The sequence below is a fragment of the Falco punctatus genome (genome assembly GCF_963210335.1).
Source record: "Falco punctatus genome assembly, chromosome: Z".
In the NCBI taxonomy this organism is placed as follows: Eukaryota; Metazoa; Chordata; class Aves; order Falconiformes; family Falconidae; genus Falco; species Falco punctatus.
Genome location: NC_137586.1, coordinates 60,504,875 through 60,524,193, shown reverse-complemented (window position 1 = coordinate 60,524,193; position 19,319 = coordinate 60,504,875). Strand labels below are relative to the sequence as shown.

At 37.9% G+C, this 19,319-nt stretch overlaps 1 protein-coding gene across 6 annotated transcripts in view; it reads right to left on the bottom strand.

The window, feature by feature from the left end:
• The window catches only part of FER (FER tyrosine kinase), a 202,445-nt gene that overhangs the window by 140,177 nt on the left and 42,949 nt on the right, over positions 1 to 19,319 (bottom strand). For 5 of the 6 annotated variants that reach the window (XR_013924856.1, XM_080371961.1, XM_080371963.1 and 2 more), the window contains 2 exons: positions 18,266 to 18,365; positions 569 to 752 (listed from right to left, as the gene is read on the bottom strand). Coding sequence is in view for 5 of the 6 variants with exons in the window: in XM_080371961.1 (XP_080228087.1) it covers positions 569 to 752; positions 18,266 to 18,365 (284 nt within the window). In the remaining variant the exon portion in view is untranslated. Of the gene's footprint in view, positions 1 to 568; positions 753 to 4,582; positions 5,953 to 18,265; positions 18,366 to 19,319 lie in introns of those variants that run through there. The other variant, XM_080371965.1, reaches the window with a different exon arrangement.

Sequence of the window (19,319 nt, the reverse complement as noted above, 5' to 3'; positions counted from 1 at the left end):
TTCTCCAAGATCATCAGCTTGCATGTCTTCTGTAATGATGTAAAAAAAGATCTTTCAGGAAAAAGGTAATTGTATTTTTAAGGTTGGATTCCTTACAGTAAGACCAAATTTACAGTGTTGTTACTTCTCACACACACACGATTAACCATGCATCTGCCTGGCACTCCTCCATAATGACTTTCAAGACAGTCGGCCAATTTAAACCGAATTTGTTGTTGGTGGAATTTTGTAAAAACCAGACTATCAAAGAGGCAACAGACTTGCTGTAGTATACCAGCTGAAGGACAAAACATGAGCTCAGCTATAAACACCGCAGTTAATCTGTAAGATTTTAAAGTTTTATGAGAGGACGATGCCTTGCTAGAATGTTTAAGTAATCACTCAAAACTACTGTCTGTATTATTTGGATAGACTTTTGCCAATTGAAACATTAAAACATCTTTTTTCATTACCCTCGACACACAATTAATTAACTAGTTTATTATTTTCAAATAATCCTACAATTTAGTTAGTATACTACACATATATAAAATTCCACAAGTTAAAAATATGTAAGAATACATCTTACAGGGCTTTAATCATTTCTTCTTGCATCTTCTGTAGTGAATCAAGTAACAGAGGAAGCGTAGTATCATAATACTGGTGCTGATGTAACTGTGCTCCTTTCAGTGCCAACACATACTGATTATGCAACATATGAAGCTTCATAGTGGCTTTATCACACCGATCTTTGGCTTTTTCAGTCTCTTTTCCTAAAAAAAAAAAAAAAAAAAAAGAAAAATTCATGTGGTGATTAAAAAATACACGACTTGTAGATGACACAAATCTAGCAGATTTACGGTAAATTTGCACCTTTTTCTACAGGAGTATGAAGAAGATAAAATCTGACCATTTTCACATCATTAGTAAGACCAAATATCTTGGTTTTCTAATTAGAAGACTAAATAAGAAAAAAACTGCTGTATTTTCTTTGAGCAGAAATGTGAGAATTCTTTATCTAAAAGTATATAGAAACCACTATCTCCACAAGTATAAAAATTATACAACTATTACGAATAAAGAACAAAACTCATACACATGACTACCATAACGCTAACCTTTTATTTGTCTCATAGTAAAAAACCCCAAACTTTTTTTTTTAGGAAGAAAGAGATTTTCTAGTAAGTCAGATCCATGACTGACTGAAAATCTGTCATTCATTGTGAGCAGTAATTCTACTGTTACGTATCATTCCAATATAGCATCGATGCAGTCTACATATGGGTAGATAAAATCTCACACTATTACTCCTGTCCAAAATGGGCAGCTTCTCTACTACAATTTAACATTTCCTTATCACTGTAAGTATTATGATCAGGAAGCTGGATCCTCAGTCTCAGCTCTATACTACTAAGAGATTCAAAGTCCTCAAGTTCATGCTGACCAGTTGAGTGCCGAACCTGAGAGCTAAAAGTCACATGTTCTATTCTTTGCCACAGTAACTGCACAACTATGTGGCACACGTTTTTACAATTTTCAAAAAATCTCCAGTGACACATAACTTTGCAACTTCCTAGTACCATTCAGGTCTAGTGCTATGCTAGCTGAAAGCATTCTCCACCTCCCCGCCCCTTCACTCTCCAATGTAAATCTTCTTTGCTTTCATGTAAACCTTTACTTCATATGTGCCATGGGTATGAAAAATAGATTCTACCATTCTCTGCAATACACCTTTTACATATTAGATTACATACTCTCCTCTTCTGCCCAATCTTCTAAACTTCATACAAACAGACCTACAGGTCTTCCCTTCTAAGTCCTGTTGTCTTTTTGCAGTTGACTGGTTCACAATCTTACACAAGTGCAACTTCAGCCGAAACTCAAAGCCAATGAGTAACTTTACATTCTAGATACTTCTAGCTCATTTGAGAGAGAGGGAGAGCTTTAATACCATACAAACATAGTATCACTCATTACTTTTGCTTTGGCATCTGATCCTGCCAAGTAATACTAATTTTTAGGACTCATCTCTCATTTTTTCCAATTATTTTTAACTCTACAGCTGCCCTCCCATGCACTTTCAATGCATTCAAGGCATAGTGATGCCTGGAAATTTAACAAAGCACTGAAACACTGAAACACTACCCAAACCTAACTTCAACATATATCCTGCAATGCCCCATAGGATACATTACTCTGACAGGACCTCATTAATAACCATTCTCCAAGAAGCTTTATGCAAACATTTTTGCACATCTACTAGAATATTTTCAACTTGATCATCTATTGCCCTTCTCATAAAAAAGTATGACATTATTTTGACATGATTCCTTACTGAGACACATATGATCTTATTCACATCCTTGTTATCTTTTTGATATTTATGAACTGTCTTAATACTTTTTCAGGAACCTAAGGCATTGTAAATGAAACCTGTATCTGCAATAATGAAATGCAGATTCACAACTACCTCCACAAGTAAGCATACACTAACTAAAGCAGCAATCTCCTTCAGACTGCTACATTTCTTATAATCTTAAAATAGTTAAAGTAATAAAAAAGATTGTCTTCTAACATTTCTACCACCTGTCACAGAGTAGTTTTGAAAAAATAAAAAGGAAGCATTCATAGCTAAGTGGCAGAACAAAGGCTTGAAAGCAGACCTTGAAAAGCTGAAGTTGTATCACATGAGGAATATACAAATGACTATGAACTGCAATGAATTAAAATACAGAAACACATTAAGGCATGTCAAAAAAAAGTTGAGGGAAAAACCTGTAAAACAGTAACAAATCCTCTTTCCTATACCTTGGAGTCAAAAGGCTTGTCAGAAAATGTAAAGGACAGTCACTATACAAAAGGAGCTGGCAGGGGGGAAAAAAATAATTATTTTTGCATCTGTGTTCACCATGAAAAAACTTCAGAGATTTCCATGTCTCTCTATGAAAAAGTCAATGAATCTCTCCTCATGTGTCATTAAAAGAGGTCAGAGAATAAATGAAATAAAAAGAAACTGAGGACTGGATGGTGTTTAGCTTTAGAACTTTAAAGGAAATTGAGTAAGTTTTAGCTTAAATACAATTTTCAGTTTTTACAGGAGGAAGTAGGCACTCAGTGGAGTGCCCCAGAAATATTAGTTGGGTCCTAATATATGAGGTGATACAGATGATGATGAAGATGTTGTCTGAGGGGATCAAACAGGGGAACCAGATGTGAAGAACTGGGAAAAAAAACCTTAAGATGTACTGATTAAATCACAAAATGGTAATCACAGCGTGAATATTTATAGATGCATATGAGGAAAAAAATACTCAAGTTTAGTAATCTGTTGTGAGCTTACCAAATGCACTCAGGCATGAGATCTTAGGGTTACTATAGAAAGATCAATGGAAATGTTAACGCAGTGTCCAGCAGTCATCAGACAAGATGTTACTTAGCAAAGGGCTAGACAGCATTATTATGCCACTTGTTAGATCCACATAAAACAGCATGCAAATTTTTCACCTCAAGGAAGATATACTCAAAATGAAAAAGGTTTAGAGAAGGGCATCAAGTGTCACAAAGGTAGGAAACGCACAGTATCCTGAAGGAATGACTAAAATGAGGACTGCTGAAGCACAAGGAGACTGAGGAGCAACATACAAGAAGAGAAATACAGTTAACAGACCTTCCCAATCTCCTTCAATGTAACTGTAAGGCATTATACGGAACTAGTATGTAATTTGTTAAAAACACAGGACATTCTTCTTCAACTAGCATGTAGCTGATCTGTAAAATCTTTTGGTGAAAGTTATTGTAAGCATGAAAAACTTGTGCAGTTTCACGGTGAATGGACATGTGTACACAAAAAGAATCCTGAAGAGCTACTAAGGCAGCACTTTTGACTCAGGAATTCCCTAGGTAACTATGAAGTTGAGACAGCTGTCTGTTTGTCCTTTCATATGGCTTTCTGGACATTTACTACCTCACCACTGTCAGCTACATTTTAAACAAGAATAATAAAAAATACTTTAAAAGGATATTATATCTGTCATTTAATTGAAAACAATCTCAACTGCTGACCTAATTTTATATGTGGAAGGAACATACTTCTTACACGATAGTTTAGCTAAATGAACAAAGTCAATCTGCAAAATAAAGACAAAATGCATCTCCAGAGTTGCACCAGAGGAGTATTTTTCATTTAGGTATAAATGAAATAATCCATTTTAAAAACTTCTGTAAAACTGTTTTGGAGAGACAACAATCTCAACTCTTACTAAATTTTTTGCCAGAGATAACAGGTTTTGTCTCTGTGAAACAATCAAAACTCGTATTTCACTGAAAGACTGGATTTTTTCTATTTTCTCAAAACATAAAAAATTATCATTGTTTATTTCCAAATTAAATATAGCTCATTTGAAGGAAACAACAAAACCAAAAACCAAATCCTAACACATCACACCCAGAATAACATCCTGAAAGATTCTACCAAACATGTGCCAATGTACCAATACAATGGGATGGTATACCATCCCATTTTCACATCTGCCTTGACTAAATTCCTTCCCTATATATATATATATATATATATATATATATATATATATATATATATATATATATATAATGCCAAACCAGAATACCTCAACTACTTTCAGAATAATTCTAAGTATCATATACACTCAGTTTCTAAACATAGTAGGCTACAGTGTCAACCTGGTCATCTGCAGACCAAGATGTAGACACTATAATGTCTTTCTGGAGAAAGAGAGGCATGTGCATGTGAAGAAATAAAAGAAAGTGACTGAAGAGGGTTTGGAGGGGGCTGCATTGCACAGGGGACACAGAGGACTGGGTTTGTATAGTGAGTGGATGAAAGAGGAGAAGACAAGGCAGCTGGAAGTCAAAGCTGGAAGCACCAAGTTTTGCTTGCCCTAGCCCATTCCCTTGGGAGATACACTGGCCAGGGAAAAAGGAAGAGGGAGACAATGTGGTAGCAGACAGAGGAATGCTGGATTATTTCTTGGGTTTATTGCATGTTTGGCCACTCCTACTCAAGCATGCCCTAGAGTACACAATCCAAAATTACCTCTATATGTCATAGTTTAAAGGCTTAAAAACTACAACTTCTCCATGCATGTATTTAAAATACATCCCCTATCAGCTTTCAGCTTACCAGAAATCAGCATATGTCAAACTATACCATGTACCAGCACAGGCTTCTGACCCACAAACCACAACAAAGAGTCTTCAACAGTTAAACTGAACACTTACACTAAAAATTATCAAAACCACATAACCAGAGATTTATCAATACTACTTCTCTTTCAGAAACCTCACTAATGGCTAAACTGTCCCATTTTCCCATCTGCCTCAAGGACTGAATTCTTTTGCTATACATTATTCCTCAGCAGAACACATTGACTAATTACAAAATAAATAAAATTATCATAAACACTCAATTTTTAAATACAGCTTTTGGATCTACCATTAATATAAGAAACACAGCTACAGTATTACTCCCATATTATAATTTATTTTTTAAAGCAGCAAAACACAGTAAGGCAGAGTACACAGTTGTTCTACATGTCAATTAGCACAGATGAAAACATCCAATTTTCTTTATCTGTATAACAAATTTTATAAATAGATCTAATTATAATTCTACTGCTATCAGTTGTTGACAAAACTGTTCAATGTTTATAGAAACTGTATATATAACGACATGCCATAAACAGAATTATGCAGCTTGAAAAACTCAATTATGAAAGTTTGACATTTGCAAAGAAAAGGCTGGCATTCTTTTTAAAACATTCTAGAGAGTCAAGTACTTCAATTTCTAATAAAAACTTTTTTAAGATTTTACTACACGCAGTATAACACAGCCATCCAGAAGAAAATATTTTAGGGTATTTTCTATCAAAAAGGTAGATTTGCTATTCCACAGTTCTTACAATTTTAAGTATTAGTCTCTTGTGGCCTAATATTCACCTAAAATGGAAGAACAGAAACTGCATAAGACAACGAGACCAAATGAGAAAAAATTAAGCTCATAATGTTCACTTCCTCTTTTTTTAAATAAGTATCAATATACAGTACAAATGTCCCAAATAAAATTCACTTGCAGAAAATAAATATTGCAAATACAGAAAATTTTCATACATATGGTGGATTACAAAGAAATAATTATACTGAAGAGCTCAGCTTTTAACACCTTAGAACTTTCTCCAATTGGTAAAAAATTGTAAGCCAAAGCTTGTATTCCTTTATAGAATCACAGAATGGTTTGGGTTTGAAGGGACCTTAAAGATCATCTATTTCCAGCCCCCCTGCCATGCGCAGGGACACCTTCCACTAGACCAGGTTGCTCCCAGCCCCATCCAGCCTGGCCTTGGACACTTCCAGGGATGGGGCATCCACAGCTTCTCTGGGAAACCTGTTCCAGTGTCTCAGCGCCCTCACAGTAAAGAGTTTCTTCCTTACAGCTAATCTAAATCTACCCTCTTTCAGCTTACATCCATTCCCCCTTGTCCTACCGCTACATGCCCCTGTAAAAAGTCCCTCTCCCGCTTCCCTGTAGGCCCCCTTTAGGTGCTGGCAGGCTGCTGTAAGGTCTCCCAGAGCCTTCTCCTCTCCAGGCTGAACAACCCCGACTCTCTCAGCCTGTCTTCATAGCAGAGGTGCTCCAGCCCTCTGATCACATTCATGGCCTTCTATGGACTCAAGCCAGCAGGTCCAGGTTCCTCTTATGCTGGGGACTCCAGAGCTGAATGCAGCACTCCAGGTGGGCTCTCACGAAAGCAGAGTAGAGGGGGAGAATCACCTCCCTCAACCTGCTGGCCAAGCTTCCTGTGATGCAGCCCAGGGTACAGTTGGCTTTCTGGGCTGCAAGTGCACATTGCCAGGCCATGCTGAACTTCTCATCCCAAGAGCTGTACAAGTCCTTCTCCTCTGGGCTGCTCTCTGATACGTTCACTGTTTTAGTTACCATCAATTTCAATAAAATTTAACACTTGTCTTCAAATTTGCATTATACATTTTGATGTTTTACTCAAACAGCAAAATTCTGACTCTGTGGAATACACAGAGTAAAGCACCCACTAATTTGCAGAGGACAAGGATCCACCTCCTGAAGGTTACCTGTAACATGTCGTTTAAGACTCAAGTCAAGACTTGGTATAAGCTCAGCTGTTCAGATTTCAAATTCAGCTTCATGATAGCATAGATTAAAGAAATGACAAAGGCTTACAGCTACTGTTGTTTCGGCAACAGAAAATTCCAGTTCAGCTGTTTGAGTTACAGCCCCTCAGCTAAAACTTACATGCAAGTAAATGCCCCAAAGATGACATTATTTTCTCAAAAATCTGTTCTTTTCAAATAGAAACAGCACACAGTGAAAATCTCAGGTTTGACTAACATGAAATACAAAGCTTTCCCCTCAAAATCAGAAGCTCAAACAAAAACAATTTAAATTGGTTAACTAGAGAAACATGTCACAAAGAATTCCAGAACTGAATGTAGTCATAATTACTTCTTTATGTCTACACTATAGATCAGCTACTAGCAAAACAGCTCAACACTATACTTCAATGGATGCACACTACCTTAAGCCCTGAACTTCTGTTTCATTATACACGTAACAAATCAGCCTTTCAGCTCACACAAAACCCTATACTAATGATATCCCACTGTATAGAACGATTGTATTTTTTTGTCTCGGTGTTGCTTTGCAACAATGGTAAGGAAAACTGTCTTCAAGACCTCCTGGAATTATCAGCTATTAAGCTATTTGTTCTTAAGTTTGTTTTGGTTTTATTTGACTTGTTTCTTTGGGACCTTTGAGAACAAGAAAGAAGAAAAAAGTTTCAAAGAATAAAAACTTGAGAAGATATAGAAGCTAACAACTTGTCAACATCTAAGCCTGTATTCATACTTGAGATGCTCTCCCAATTTTTTGCATCTTTAAGTCTTTGCTACAAATATCATAATTGCTCTTTAAAGAGACATAATAGAAATACTAAATAGTTTGTGAAAACAACATAAACCTGTCAGAGTTAGGCACGCTTTGGAATATCTCCAATTACAAATTATTTCTTGTCTAGTTTTCATAAATCTCAGAAAAAGTCTTTCCAGAGTCCACAGTTACAGTATTTCAAGACAGACTGCTCCTTGACTTTCACTCTTTGGAACTTTAGCAATACCAATAGGTATGACCTTTGGCCATTCTGAAGTGATGACAAAGTGTTCATAAAAGAGACAATGGAGATCATTGTAAAGGTTTAATTCACAACAGATGAACTGTTTTAACTTTCTGGTTTTATAGGTCCTGGCATTTATCATGACATTGGATTCAGTGCACAGTGAATGCTGTCCCATGAAGAAACACTAATGAAGATGGTGTCCATCTGACAAAGGAGAATATAAATTTAATATGCAAGTCCAGGTTTTGACAACTAATTTAATTTAGTTTCAAAAGCATGCAAAGACACACCTGACATGACAATGGAGGGTTATACCCCCAACAGAAACACAGTGAGGAAACTTAGTGGAAACAGGAAAGCAGCAGAATTACAGGACAAAATGAAAATTAGAAGGGCAAATGGAAGAGATACACATGAGTAACGGGGGGGGAAGAAAATCTTCATACATAAATACAACTGTGACTAACAATTCCAGAAAAAACTGAAGAGGACAAGAACATGTCAAGAGTTCAGTAACTGCCTCTGTAGTTCAGGAAGAACAAAAAGCAAATCCACCTAAATTTCTGGGTACGGGTAAACACAGAGAAAACCAGGTGAGGAGATGCTACAATAAATGTGGGCACCAATCATACTGCCAGAGGAAACCTGGACAGTATCAAAAGTAACTACAGAGCTCTTGGGGCAGTTGTCAAGGTCATTGGGGCCCAAGTGGTGTCCTCCTTAATCCTATCACATTGTAAGTAGCTGCAGAGCTGGTGCTGGCAACAAGGTTTTGGGTTCTGCCACCGTATGACCCCGTTTGCAGACCACCACCTGCTTGGGAGATAGGAAGCACCTTAGTAAGCTGGGTAAAACTGTTTTTGGCAAGAGCATGCCTTACCTCATTGAGAGGGCTTTAAACTAGGAACAACAGGGGAGGGAAAGAATGACCCACAGTCCTGAGGTAGCAATGGATGAGACTGCTGATCAAAAGGCATGGTGTGATGTGATGGGAAGGTGTCACAAAGTAAAAAAAAATGAGGCTTGGATGGGGTCACCTCCAGCATCTGCACACAGGCAAGGAGGTTCCTCCTTGGCATCACTGTGGAAAAATCTCCCCAGATTTTCTCCAGAAACTCAACATGCTGGGGTGTCATGCTTAAGTTCTTGTATACTACTGCATGCGGCACGGAATAAACATGATGAATTGAGAGATCTGTGTGCTGTTGCAGGGCTACAATCTTGTCAGGATCACAGAGGTGTGGTGGGATGATTCCCATGACTGCAATGAAGAGATACAGGCTCTTGGGGAAAGACAAGCCAGGCAGACAAGGAGAAGGAGTTGCCCTCTATGTGAGACAGCAGCTGGAGTACATGGAGCTCTGCCTGGAGACGGAGGAGGAGCCAACTAACAGTTTATACATTAGGATTAAAGAAAGGATAGCGAAGGTCCCAGGAAAAGCCAAGAAGCTTCACTTCAGAGTTGTTGGAACTCTCTGTATTATAACCTCACTAGAGTACCATAGCATTTGATTTCAGAAAAGTTTAAAATGAAAAAAAATAAAAAAGGGTGGTGGGGGGGAAGCATCATGGCTTTTGCCTTTTTTTTTTTTTGAGTGAAGTAACAATCCTCCTCTGAGAAAACATGCAAATCATCAGTGTGTAGTAATGTTTCAGACAGAAAAAACATTTCACCCTTGGTTTGCTTTAGAATCTTTTATTTTTGTAAATAACAGCACTACAGTATAAAGCTGTCAATGCACATAGTGATCTATCAGACATTTCACAATGTTCATGATAGCAGTTTTTCAAACAATTTCCCAGAACTGCATTCATCTTTTCATCTATGTATTTTTCAGCATTTTCAATAACTGAGGTAATTTCTGAGTATCTTGCTGTCTCCACATTTGTTTATCAGTAACAAACCTCCCATAAAGTCACTTCCTTATTTATTTCAATGCTGGAGACACAAATTTTCACAGAGCACTATTCCATTGTGCCTGGAAAAGAGTATTCCTTTATATTATTTGTTTCCATTATTGTACTGAACATATTCATTATACTCAGGAATAAGATGACTAAGTCTTTCAAATAGGTCTTCCTCTAACAATTTTTTTAAAGCAATAAAATACTATTACATTGAAGAATCATAAAGTTTGACTTAAATCTATTTACACAGATTGATAAGTGGTTTGAATACTAGTGGGACAACAGCATGATCTTTCTCTTAAGTGAATTTTGGTAAGGACTAAGCACGTCTTAAATTAAAGCAAATAATTTTAAAACCTACATATGACAGAAAAAAAAGACTACCCTTGCAGTGATGTATCAAGCCAATGTATCTACATATATTCAGGGTAACTGATTCACAATACTGAAGAATGTTAAACAATTTACAGTGAATTCCTGACAAAACTTTATTGCCTCCTGCTTTTGCAGGCAACCCTCTAAATTCTCCATTTTTTCTACTAAGCATTTCCTCATTGTTTGTTCTATTTCCCAAGCCTTCATCATTGAATAGGAAAAACAAAGCTCGAAGAACTTGCTTTATAATTGATTATTCTCTATTACCAATTTAATTAATTTTGGGAGCTTCCTGACCCAAGTTATCTGCTTAAACTCAGTAAGTATTACATATAATGTTAGGTATGTCTAAATAGCATAGGTGATTATTAAAGTTATTTCCTCATATGAAAGTTCTTATATAAACCACTACTGACACAACTTTCATCCAGTGACATGACTTCTGAAGTGTAATGTTTCCTGTGCTGAGCATGGCTTCATTTCCCCGAGACCAGAATACAACAGACTATTTCATTTGGAAGGGGCGTACAACAACCACCCAGTCCAACTGCCTGAACAATTCAGGGCTGACTAAAAAGTTAGATCATGTTACTCAGGGCATTGTCCAAACGCCTCTCAAACACTGACAGGCATGGGGGGCATCCACCACCGCTCCAGGAAGCCTCTTCCAGTGCTTGACCACCCTCTTTTCCTCATGTCCAGCCTGAACCTCCCCTGGCGCAGCTTTGAGCCCTTCCCAGGTGACCTGTCACTGGTCCCCGGGGGAAGAGCTCGGCACCTCCCGCTCCCCTTCCCCTCCCCAGGCAGCTGCAGAGAGCAACGGGGTGGCCCCTCAGCCTCCTGGTCTCCAAACCAGACCAACCCAAAGCCCTCAGCTGCTCCTCACAGGACATGCCTTCCAGCCCTCCCACCAGCGACGTTTCCCCTCTCTGGGCACTTTCAAGGACCCTCACGTCCTTCTTACATGGTGGGGCCCAGCCCTGCACACAGTGCTCCAGGTGAGGCCGCAGCAGCGCCGGACACAGCGGGATAATCCCCTCTCCTGCCCGGCTGGCCGTGCTGTGCTGGGGGCACCCCAGGGTGCGGGCTGCCCTCCTGGCTGCCAGGGCTCGCTGCTGACCCACGCTGAGCCTGCTGCCCACCAGCACCGCCAGCGCCCTCCCTGCAGGGATGCTCTCCAGGCACCCCTCTCCCGGTTTACACTTGTGCCCAGAAATCAGAAGACTTTAAAAATCATTTATACCAATCTACAATGTAGTTTATGCAAACTGCTCAACTAAAATAGGAGAGCTTTAACTGGTAGCTCTGTCTCAGGAAGCAAACCTGGAAATTAGCAAGTGACCAGCCTTATCATCGCTCTCCAAATAAAGAGATGCAAATGCAGTGGTCTTAAATGACTTGGGTTTCACAAGACCAAAATCACAAAGATAAGAGAGAAGGTAGGATCTTGGCTTTTAATCTCTAAGGTCTTTTTTCCCTTTATGTCTTGTATTTCTTCAACAAATAAAATCACCCACTCCCTTCTCCACTCATTCCTGAGAAAGGTGTAAGAAGTTTTTTGCCAAACCTTATTTAACAAATTAATGACTGCAAATAACAAATAGTTGTCTCATGAGAAAAAACTATATGTATATACTTACAGAGTTCAAATTTGCAGAATACCAGACCTAAACTTCTGAGTTAAGAATTACTTCAATAAAGTATCTGCTTAACGTTAAGATGAACAAATAACATAGTATAAAAATAGTAAAAATTAAAGTGCTATCTTTTGAACTTTTGTCACATGTTTGAGCTAATAAGCACCACTAGTAAATTCTTTCAGACCTATAAGTGCTGGTGTGTGAGGACTGAGGAGAGCACACCTTGGGGTTGCATGACCATGTTGAGTGGAAACAATATACCTAAGCTGGTTCCACATCCAGAAGAAGTCTCCAAGATCTCTTGACTCTGCACTCCCCACATTTTCTGCTCTAGAAGCTTTATTTTGAACAGAAAAAACAACTCCTAGCCCTTGCAAACAGCATTGGTAGTGTCTATGAGTTGAAATGCTTACAGCAGGTTATCAATCTGAATCCCATCCAGCCTGCTGATGTTTGTGAATAGGACAAATCAGTTCGGCCAGTGTTACTTGTTTTGCCTTAAGAATGTGAGAGTTACAGTCAAAAATAAACTCAACAAATACCCTACTAGGAGTCTCCCTAATCTCAGCAACAACTGAAGGTGACACATGCTTCCAGGAAATGTAGTAGTATAATCACAATTTTACAGGCATCTCAGAATGAACACACCAGCCATCTAATAAAAGTATTTTCTGGCCACACAGCTATTACGAAGAATAGTAGAAGAATAATTTCATTTAGCAAAAGCTTTTTCAACAGCTTCCCTATTTATCATAGATACAGCTTATCCTGTCATGCAACTTCAGTATATACCACAGAAGACACCAGTTCTGAAGTACTAAATCGCAAGAGTCGCAGGGATAGGAAAATGTTTCTCCAGCAGATGCAATGCTGTATAATATTCTAGGTGTACTTGTAATGTTTCTAATCTCTAAATCACAGTGTTGTCAGGGAATACAAAGCAACCTAGGGAACCGTGGTACAATATTCTTTGCTGCTGCTGTAGCAGCAGAAAATGAAACGATGACATTAAATACTTAGAATCAATATAGTTTTCCTGTAGCATTTACTGCAGATCCATTCTGTCACATAAAAATGTTGCAACATAGTTTCTACATTCAATCAGTAATTAACTAGTCATAAGAACACAATAAACACCTGTAACGGATGTATTTACATGAAAACTGTAATTTTTGCTAAAGATTACATTGTATTAAAATCCAGTATGAACCTCCCAAACACTGGCTCTATCCCATCTTGCAATATTAACTGTTATAAGAGCAACTATTTCACACTTAAACATCTAACACCAAGATCAGCTACAAAAATAGACTAAATTGTTAAGAATGAATGCTTTAGAATATTTTTTTTAATATAAGGCAAAGAGAAAATTGTTTATGATTTAATGTAGTCATTTCTTGACTTAATTTTTATATAGCAGTAAGTAGTGTTTAATAAGAAAATGAAAGATGAAAACATCCGAAACAAATATTCTGAAGTACATTTAAAGATGCCAAACTGCAGAAACAAAAATAATTGTGGAAATAGCAAACTTAAGTGGAAGCTGTTACTGATCCAATCAAATGAGAATAAAATTGTAATAAGATATTACGCTTGGTGTCTCCAACTGTTCTACAGTTTCCACTCTACCATTTTCCCTTTTTTTCTACAGTATCCACTTTACTCATTATTTATGAAACTTAAAAAGCTTTGTGACTTCTTCTTGAGCCAAACAATGTCTCTATCATTTGACATAACTGTTTTTTTAATGTGTTTTCCTAAGCAGCAACATCAACATGCCACGCTCTATTTACCTTGCTGCTCAGCACTGTAGGCCCAGAGTTGTACACAATCTGTGTGTTATATTGGACTGCTGTTCTAACAAGTTTACACCATTTTTTTCTCAGTATCACGCACCCAAAAGATTTCAGAGAGCTGTCCATTTCATTATAGAAAAACAATCCAGTAAGTTTTTATCTTACATTTTGCTCCAATGACCCCAACATGCTCTAATGCCCCAATTTTGCAAAGGAGCATGCTGTGCATTCCCAGTACATACTGGTTTGGGGGGATTCTTGTACAAAGCTTCCTAATCCAGAACACTATTGGAATCAATGTTCATAGTCCCAGCTGCTCAAGTATGCCTCATTAGAGAGGTATTGAACTAGTTCAGCTTGCTGACTTTACCCCCTTCTCAGCTTGCTTTCTCTCACCATACATTAAAAAAACATGAAGAATTAAGGACTGGAAAAGAGGCAAAAAACTTATCAACCAGCTGAGTAACACCAACCAGCCTGCCTGACACCTGGGGTCTCCATGCCCAGGAACAACTAACTAGGCTGCATTTGTGATTCCCATGGAAATCACTGGTCCAGACAGGAGTGGTAACACATAACTAAATGGGATAAAGCCTCGAACAAACAAGATACCTCAGTCACTTCTTATTGAGACAGCACGCAGACACTGGCAGCCACAACAGGCAGTGCAACCCAGCCCAAGGACCAAGTGGCAGCCAAGGCTCAGTGGCACATGCTCTGCAACACATCTGCCCCACTGCTTCCCTGATGCCCAAGCAGAAGCAGTGCTAGCAGAGGGTCCCCCAGAACAGTTCCTGAGCCAGCATCTCAGACACTTTCACCTTTCTCCAAATCTGGAGAGCACAAAGCCTTCCATAATGAAGGCCTGCATCCTTCAGAAAACAGTTCCCCTTTCCTCACCACGGAACTACAAAATTCCCACTAACTGCCTACCCATTGCCTAACACAAACAAAATCTGTAACTAACCAGTATCATTATTCAACATTTAACCCCTTATTCTTGTAACTCTTTCCACAGGTCCTCTTAGTGTTTTCAGCAAAAAGTGAAAACAGCTGTGACCTGCATTAGGGCATCAACGTGTTGATTCAAAGTGACCATTTTGTTAGCTGGTAGAATATACAACACAGTAATTCAAGTGTATCTGAGAATACTTTGTGACTGCACGAAAACGTAAAACCAACTCAACTACTACTGCAATTGATCATTTTCTACTGTTTGTAACTTTGCCAGACTTTACCCTTTTCAATTAATATGCTCTACTGTGTGTTTAGCCTAGAATTTAATACTACTTTTAACAACTCAACCAGAAAACAGGGCAATAATTCTCTTCCTAAACTAGAGAACCACTTGTATGTCTCTCACTAGCAGCTCTACTAAACTTACTAACTCAACAGAAGATGACTTTGCTATCCCCAAAAAAAAGAAAACAAGAAAGTCACTGAATTTCAAAATCACTACACTGGCAAAACAGAGAAATTGGTAAGTCACTCCTTTGTGTGATTTGCATTCTTTCCATGCTGACGAGCTTGTATGAGTACTGCAAAATTTACAGGTAATTAAGCATGCACAAGCCCATGGGCAAAGGCAAAGCAGTATTTCCTAAAGAGCAGCTGTCTCCAGCTCCAGAAACACAGGATCAGGCACTACCACGGAGACTTGGTTTGCCAGAGTAACTTTGTTGAGAACAGCATCCTACAGAAGTGGACCAGGACTGGATCTTTTAAAATGTTTATTGCAGGAGCTGGTGTCCAAAGATTTTAATTTACTGAAATAATGCCTGAAATAATGAGACATTACAATTTTAAGACCTGCCTAACTTGTTCACTTCACAAACTAGTCTGACAGTTTGAGAGCTCAGGAACCCTACGAAAACACCATGGCTTTAAAAACTTCAAATAGCTCAGCTGACCTACAGCTGATATACAACTGTAGTAGTTCACCAACTACACAAATACCTGTAAACAAGAACATGGCCCAGGGTGTGACAAGGGAGAAGCAATTTTGCAATTTTCGGGAGAAAAACCTGCAACATTTTTCTAGAGGTCAGCGTTCGTTAAAATAGGTACACACTAAGATGTTAGGCAAAGTGCAATTACATACAAATTGTAGTAAGACAAATACCAAATGGAAGTCTGTAAGAGAAGGTCAAGGAAATCACAGCAGAAAGAAGTGTCCTAAAAACAGCTTGTGTTTTCTGAAGAAATATTAATGCAGTTAATCAGAACCACATCAAATCACAGCTGCTGACAGCCAAAACACTCTTTGATTTCAACAGGGAAATTTGGTGCTTCAGGAATGGAGAACGACCACAGCTGTAACAGGAAGACGGGATAAAAAGAACTTGCTAAGATCACAGCACCCTATTATATTTTCTATGCTCTACACTGTATGTTCCCACATTAAGTAGTTACTTGGGAATAAACCAAGTAACCAAATTAAAGTTATATATAGAAAAACTGCTAGGGAACTGGACAAAATGACCAACTGAGTATATATTCACATTTTTAAGTGAGTATGAACATCAGTAAAAGATGCAAAAAGCTGAAGCTAAACAATGCTAAGCATAATATGCTGTTTTATGGCTGTATTCACATATCAGCTACGGCTCCAAATTTTAGACAAATTTGGAAAGAAACAATTTTTCTCTCAGCACTGATAGCTACTATATTGCACTGTGAATTACAGTAGGACAGTAACTGCCATTTTAGGCAGTGTTGTGGTTTAACCCCTGTGGATAACTGGCTAGCTGAAAAGGGTCACATCAACATAGTCCAGCTGGCTGGACAAAAATGCATATGGCTCTCAGCTTATCTGAAGTAAAGCAAAAATACACTGTCTTTGGCTGTTCTTGTTACACAGTAACAGGAAGATTTCAGTGGGAAAAGAATGTTGCAGGTGGGAACAGATAACTACAGAAGAGAAACTAGGGGCGGGCTTGGTATTTAGGCAACTAACCAATAATAAGCTTAACTTTTGTAATATGTATGAGCTAATTATAACAAGGAATAAAAGGTGACTGTAAGGGACAATAAACGAAGTCTGCTGATCACTCATATTGAGTGACTATGTCTTCCCTCCGTCGTGACAAACCCCAGCCAGCAATTAAGTACCAGGTAGCTGCTCACTTGCTCACTCCCCCCTGCAGTGGGATGGGAAGGAGAATCACAGAAAGGTGAAACCCTAGTGGTTGAAATAAAAAGTTTTATAATTGAAATAAAATCAAAATAATCATCATCATAATAATAACAACAACAATAATTGCAACGAAGAAGAGAGGGAGAGAGGAATAAAACCCATGGGAAAACAAACTCGAATGATGCCCAGTACAAGTGCTCACCACCCACTGACCGATGCCCAGCCAGTTCCTCAGCAGTGACTGCTGGCCCCTCGGCCAGCCTCCCCTGGTTTATATACTGAGCATGATGCCTTATGTTTCGGAGTATCTCTTTGACTAGTTCGGGCCAGCTGTCCTGGCTCTGCTCCCTCCCAGCTTCCTGTGCACCTCCTCACTGGCAGAGGACAGGAAACTGAAAAGTCTTTGACTTGGCATAAGCACTACCTAGCAACTACTAAACATGTGTGTTAATAGCATTACTTTCATACTAAACCCAAACCACAGGACTGTACCAGCTACTAAGAAGAAAATTAACTCTATCCCAGATGAAATCAGGACAAGGCAGTCACACAAAAACTTTAAAGACAGATTTTGGAATTATATTTATAAAATGCAATCCAATTAATTTTCTCTAAAGAAAGAAAAAAATCTCAGAAAGGCACAGAAGAACAATTATTAATGGTATTTCAATACATCATAGAACAAAAGCTAACCTTTATCTAATCATTAGCACAATTCAACATGAATCAAAATCCATGCAGTTTGGACACACCATTTCACAAAAATCTTTAAAATATCTCAGTTTGCAAATGAATTCTTTACCTGTTTTGCTTAAGGTTGACAAAGGTCAGATCTGTTATACTAACTGTCAGGAACTGATGCTGATGCCACTGCATCAACCATAATAGGTCACAGGATGCAAGTAAGCTGCAGCTACAATGTAGATGAGACAGAGCTGCAACCCACTTACCACTACTAACAGTTCATTTGAACAATCTTACATTTCAAATACAAGAACTTAAAATGATTACCATTTACATTACAATAAAGACTATCCTTTATTTTATGATTTTTAGAAAGAGTACAACCAAATTCATGGCACCACCACACATGATGACAATGAGCCTGTCACTTAAGATACTAAATGAGCTTTTATATTGTAATCAAGTTGCTGAAAGTAAAAACGTCATCCTGTTTCACTGTAAGAGTTTTAGCAGGTTTGAAGAAGGCACTAATAAACAGATGAAATTAACACAAGTCAGTCATACCTTTAGCCACAGCTTCTTTATATTTTTCTTTGGCAGAATTTACTTCTTTTATTAGTTGTCTATAGCTAGATTTTAGTTTCTCTAGTTCTGTCTTTGTGACCTTTAAGAAAACAGAAATATAAAAAGTATTGAAAATATTTATCCTCAACATATAAAAAACCTCATAGCATTAGTGAAAAAAAATTAACAGGTTTTATTTTCCAAAATAAGGATGTTACCACTTTCCATTGGCTTAAAAGGGATGGTGGATCTAAATAGGGTATTATTATTAACAAGATATTACACAGTGTAACACAATCAAAATCAATAAATGCACGGAATGAAATAAAGAGGGCTGAAACAGCAATCTTCATCCACATCAGTGTAATGAACAACGTTTAGGAAATCCAGCTAATTATAAACAGTATTCCACTCCAATGACAAGGGGGGGAAAAACACACCAAAAATATGCTTAATGAATCATACTAGATGAGAATGTTCTATGCATAGGAAGGAAACTCTTTAGCATCTTTTAAAAAATAAAAGGCAAGACAGAAGAATTTTTGGATATTACAGTTCATACAAAACGGCTTAGAAACAGCAAGGCAAGACAGAAGAATTTTTGGGTATTACAGTTCATACAAAACGGCTTAGAAACAGCAAGGCAAGACAGAAGAATTTTTGGGTATTACAGTTCATACAAAACTGCTTAGAAACAGCAACTGTGCATGAACCAATCCAGCTGTTTTAAGATTTAAATCCCTGAAAACGCAAAGACAACAAAGTAAAAAAAACAACCACCAGCCCAACAAACAAACAAAAAAAACCCAAGCTACAGTGGAACACAGCACTGAAAAATCTTTTTACAGTGGAAACAACTTCACTTTTTTGGTCAAAAAGTTTAAATAAAGTTGTCTCTTCTATACCCAACTTTCATTCACTGTGTGATAGAATTAGCACGCTGTTCAGAAATAAGTACAAGTCTTGAATTTGCAAGCAAAACCCAAGAACAAACCAGCCACTACAATACCAAAAGGGTGGTATATATATTAAAGAAAAGCAAAAAACTCCAACA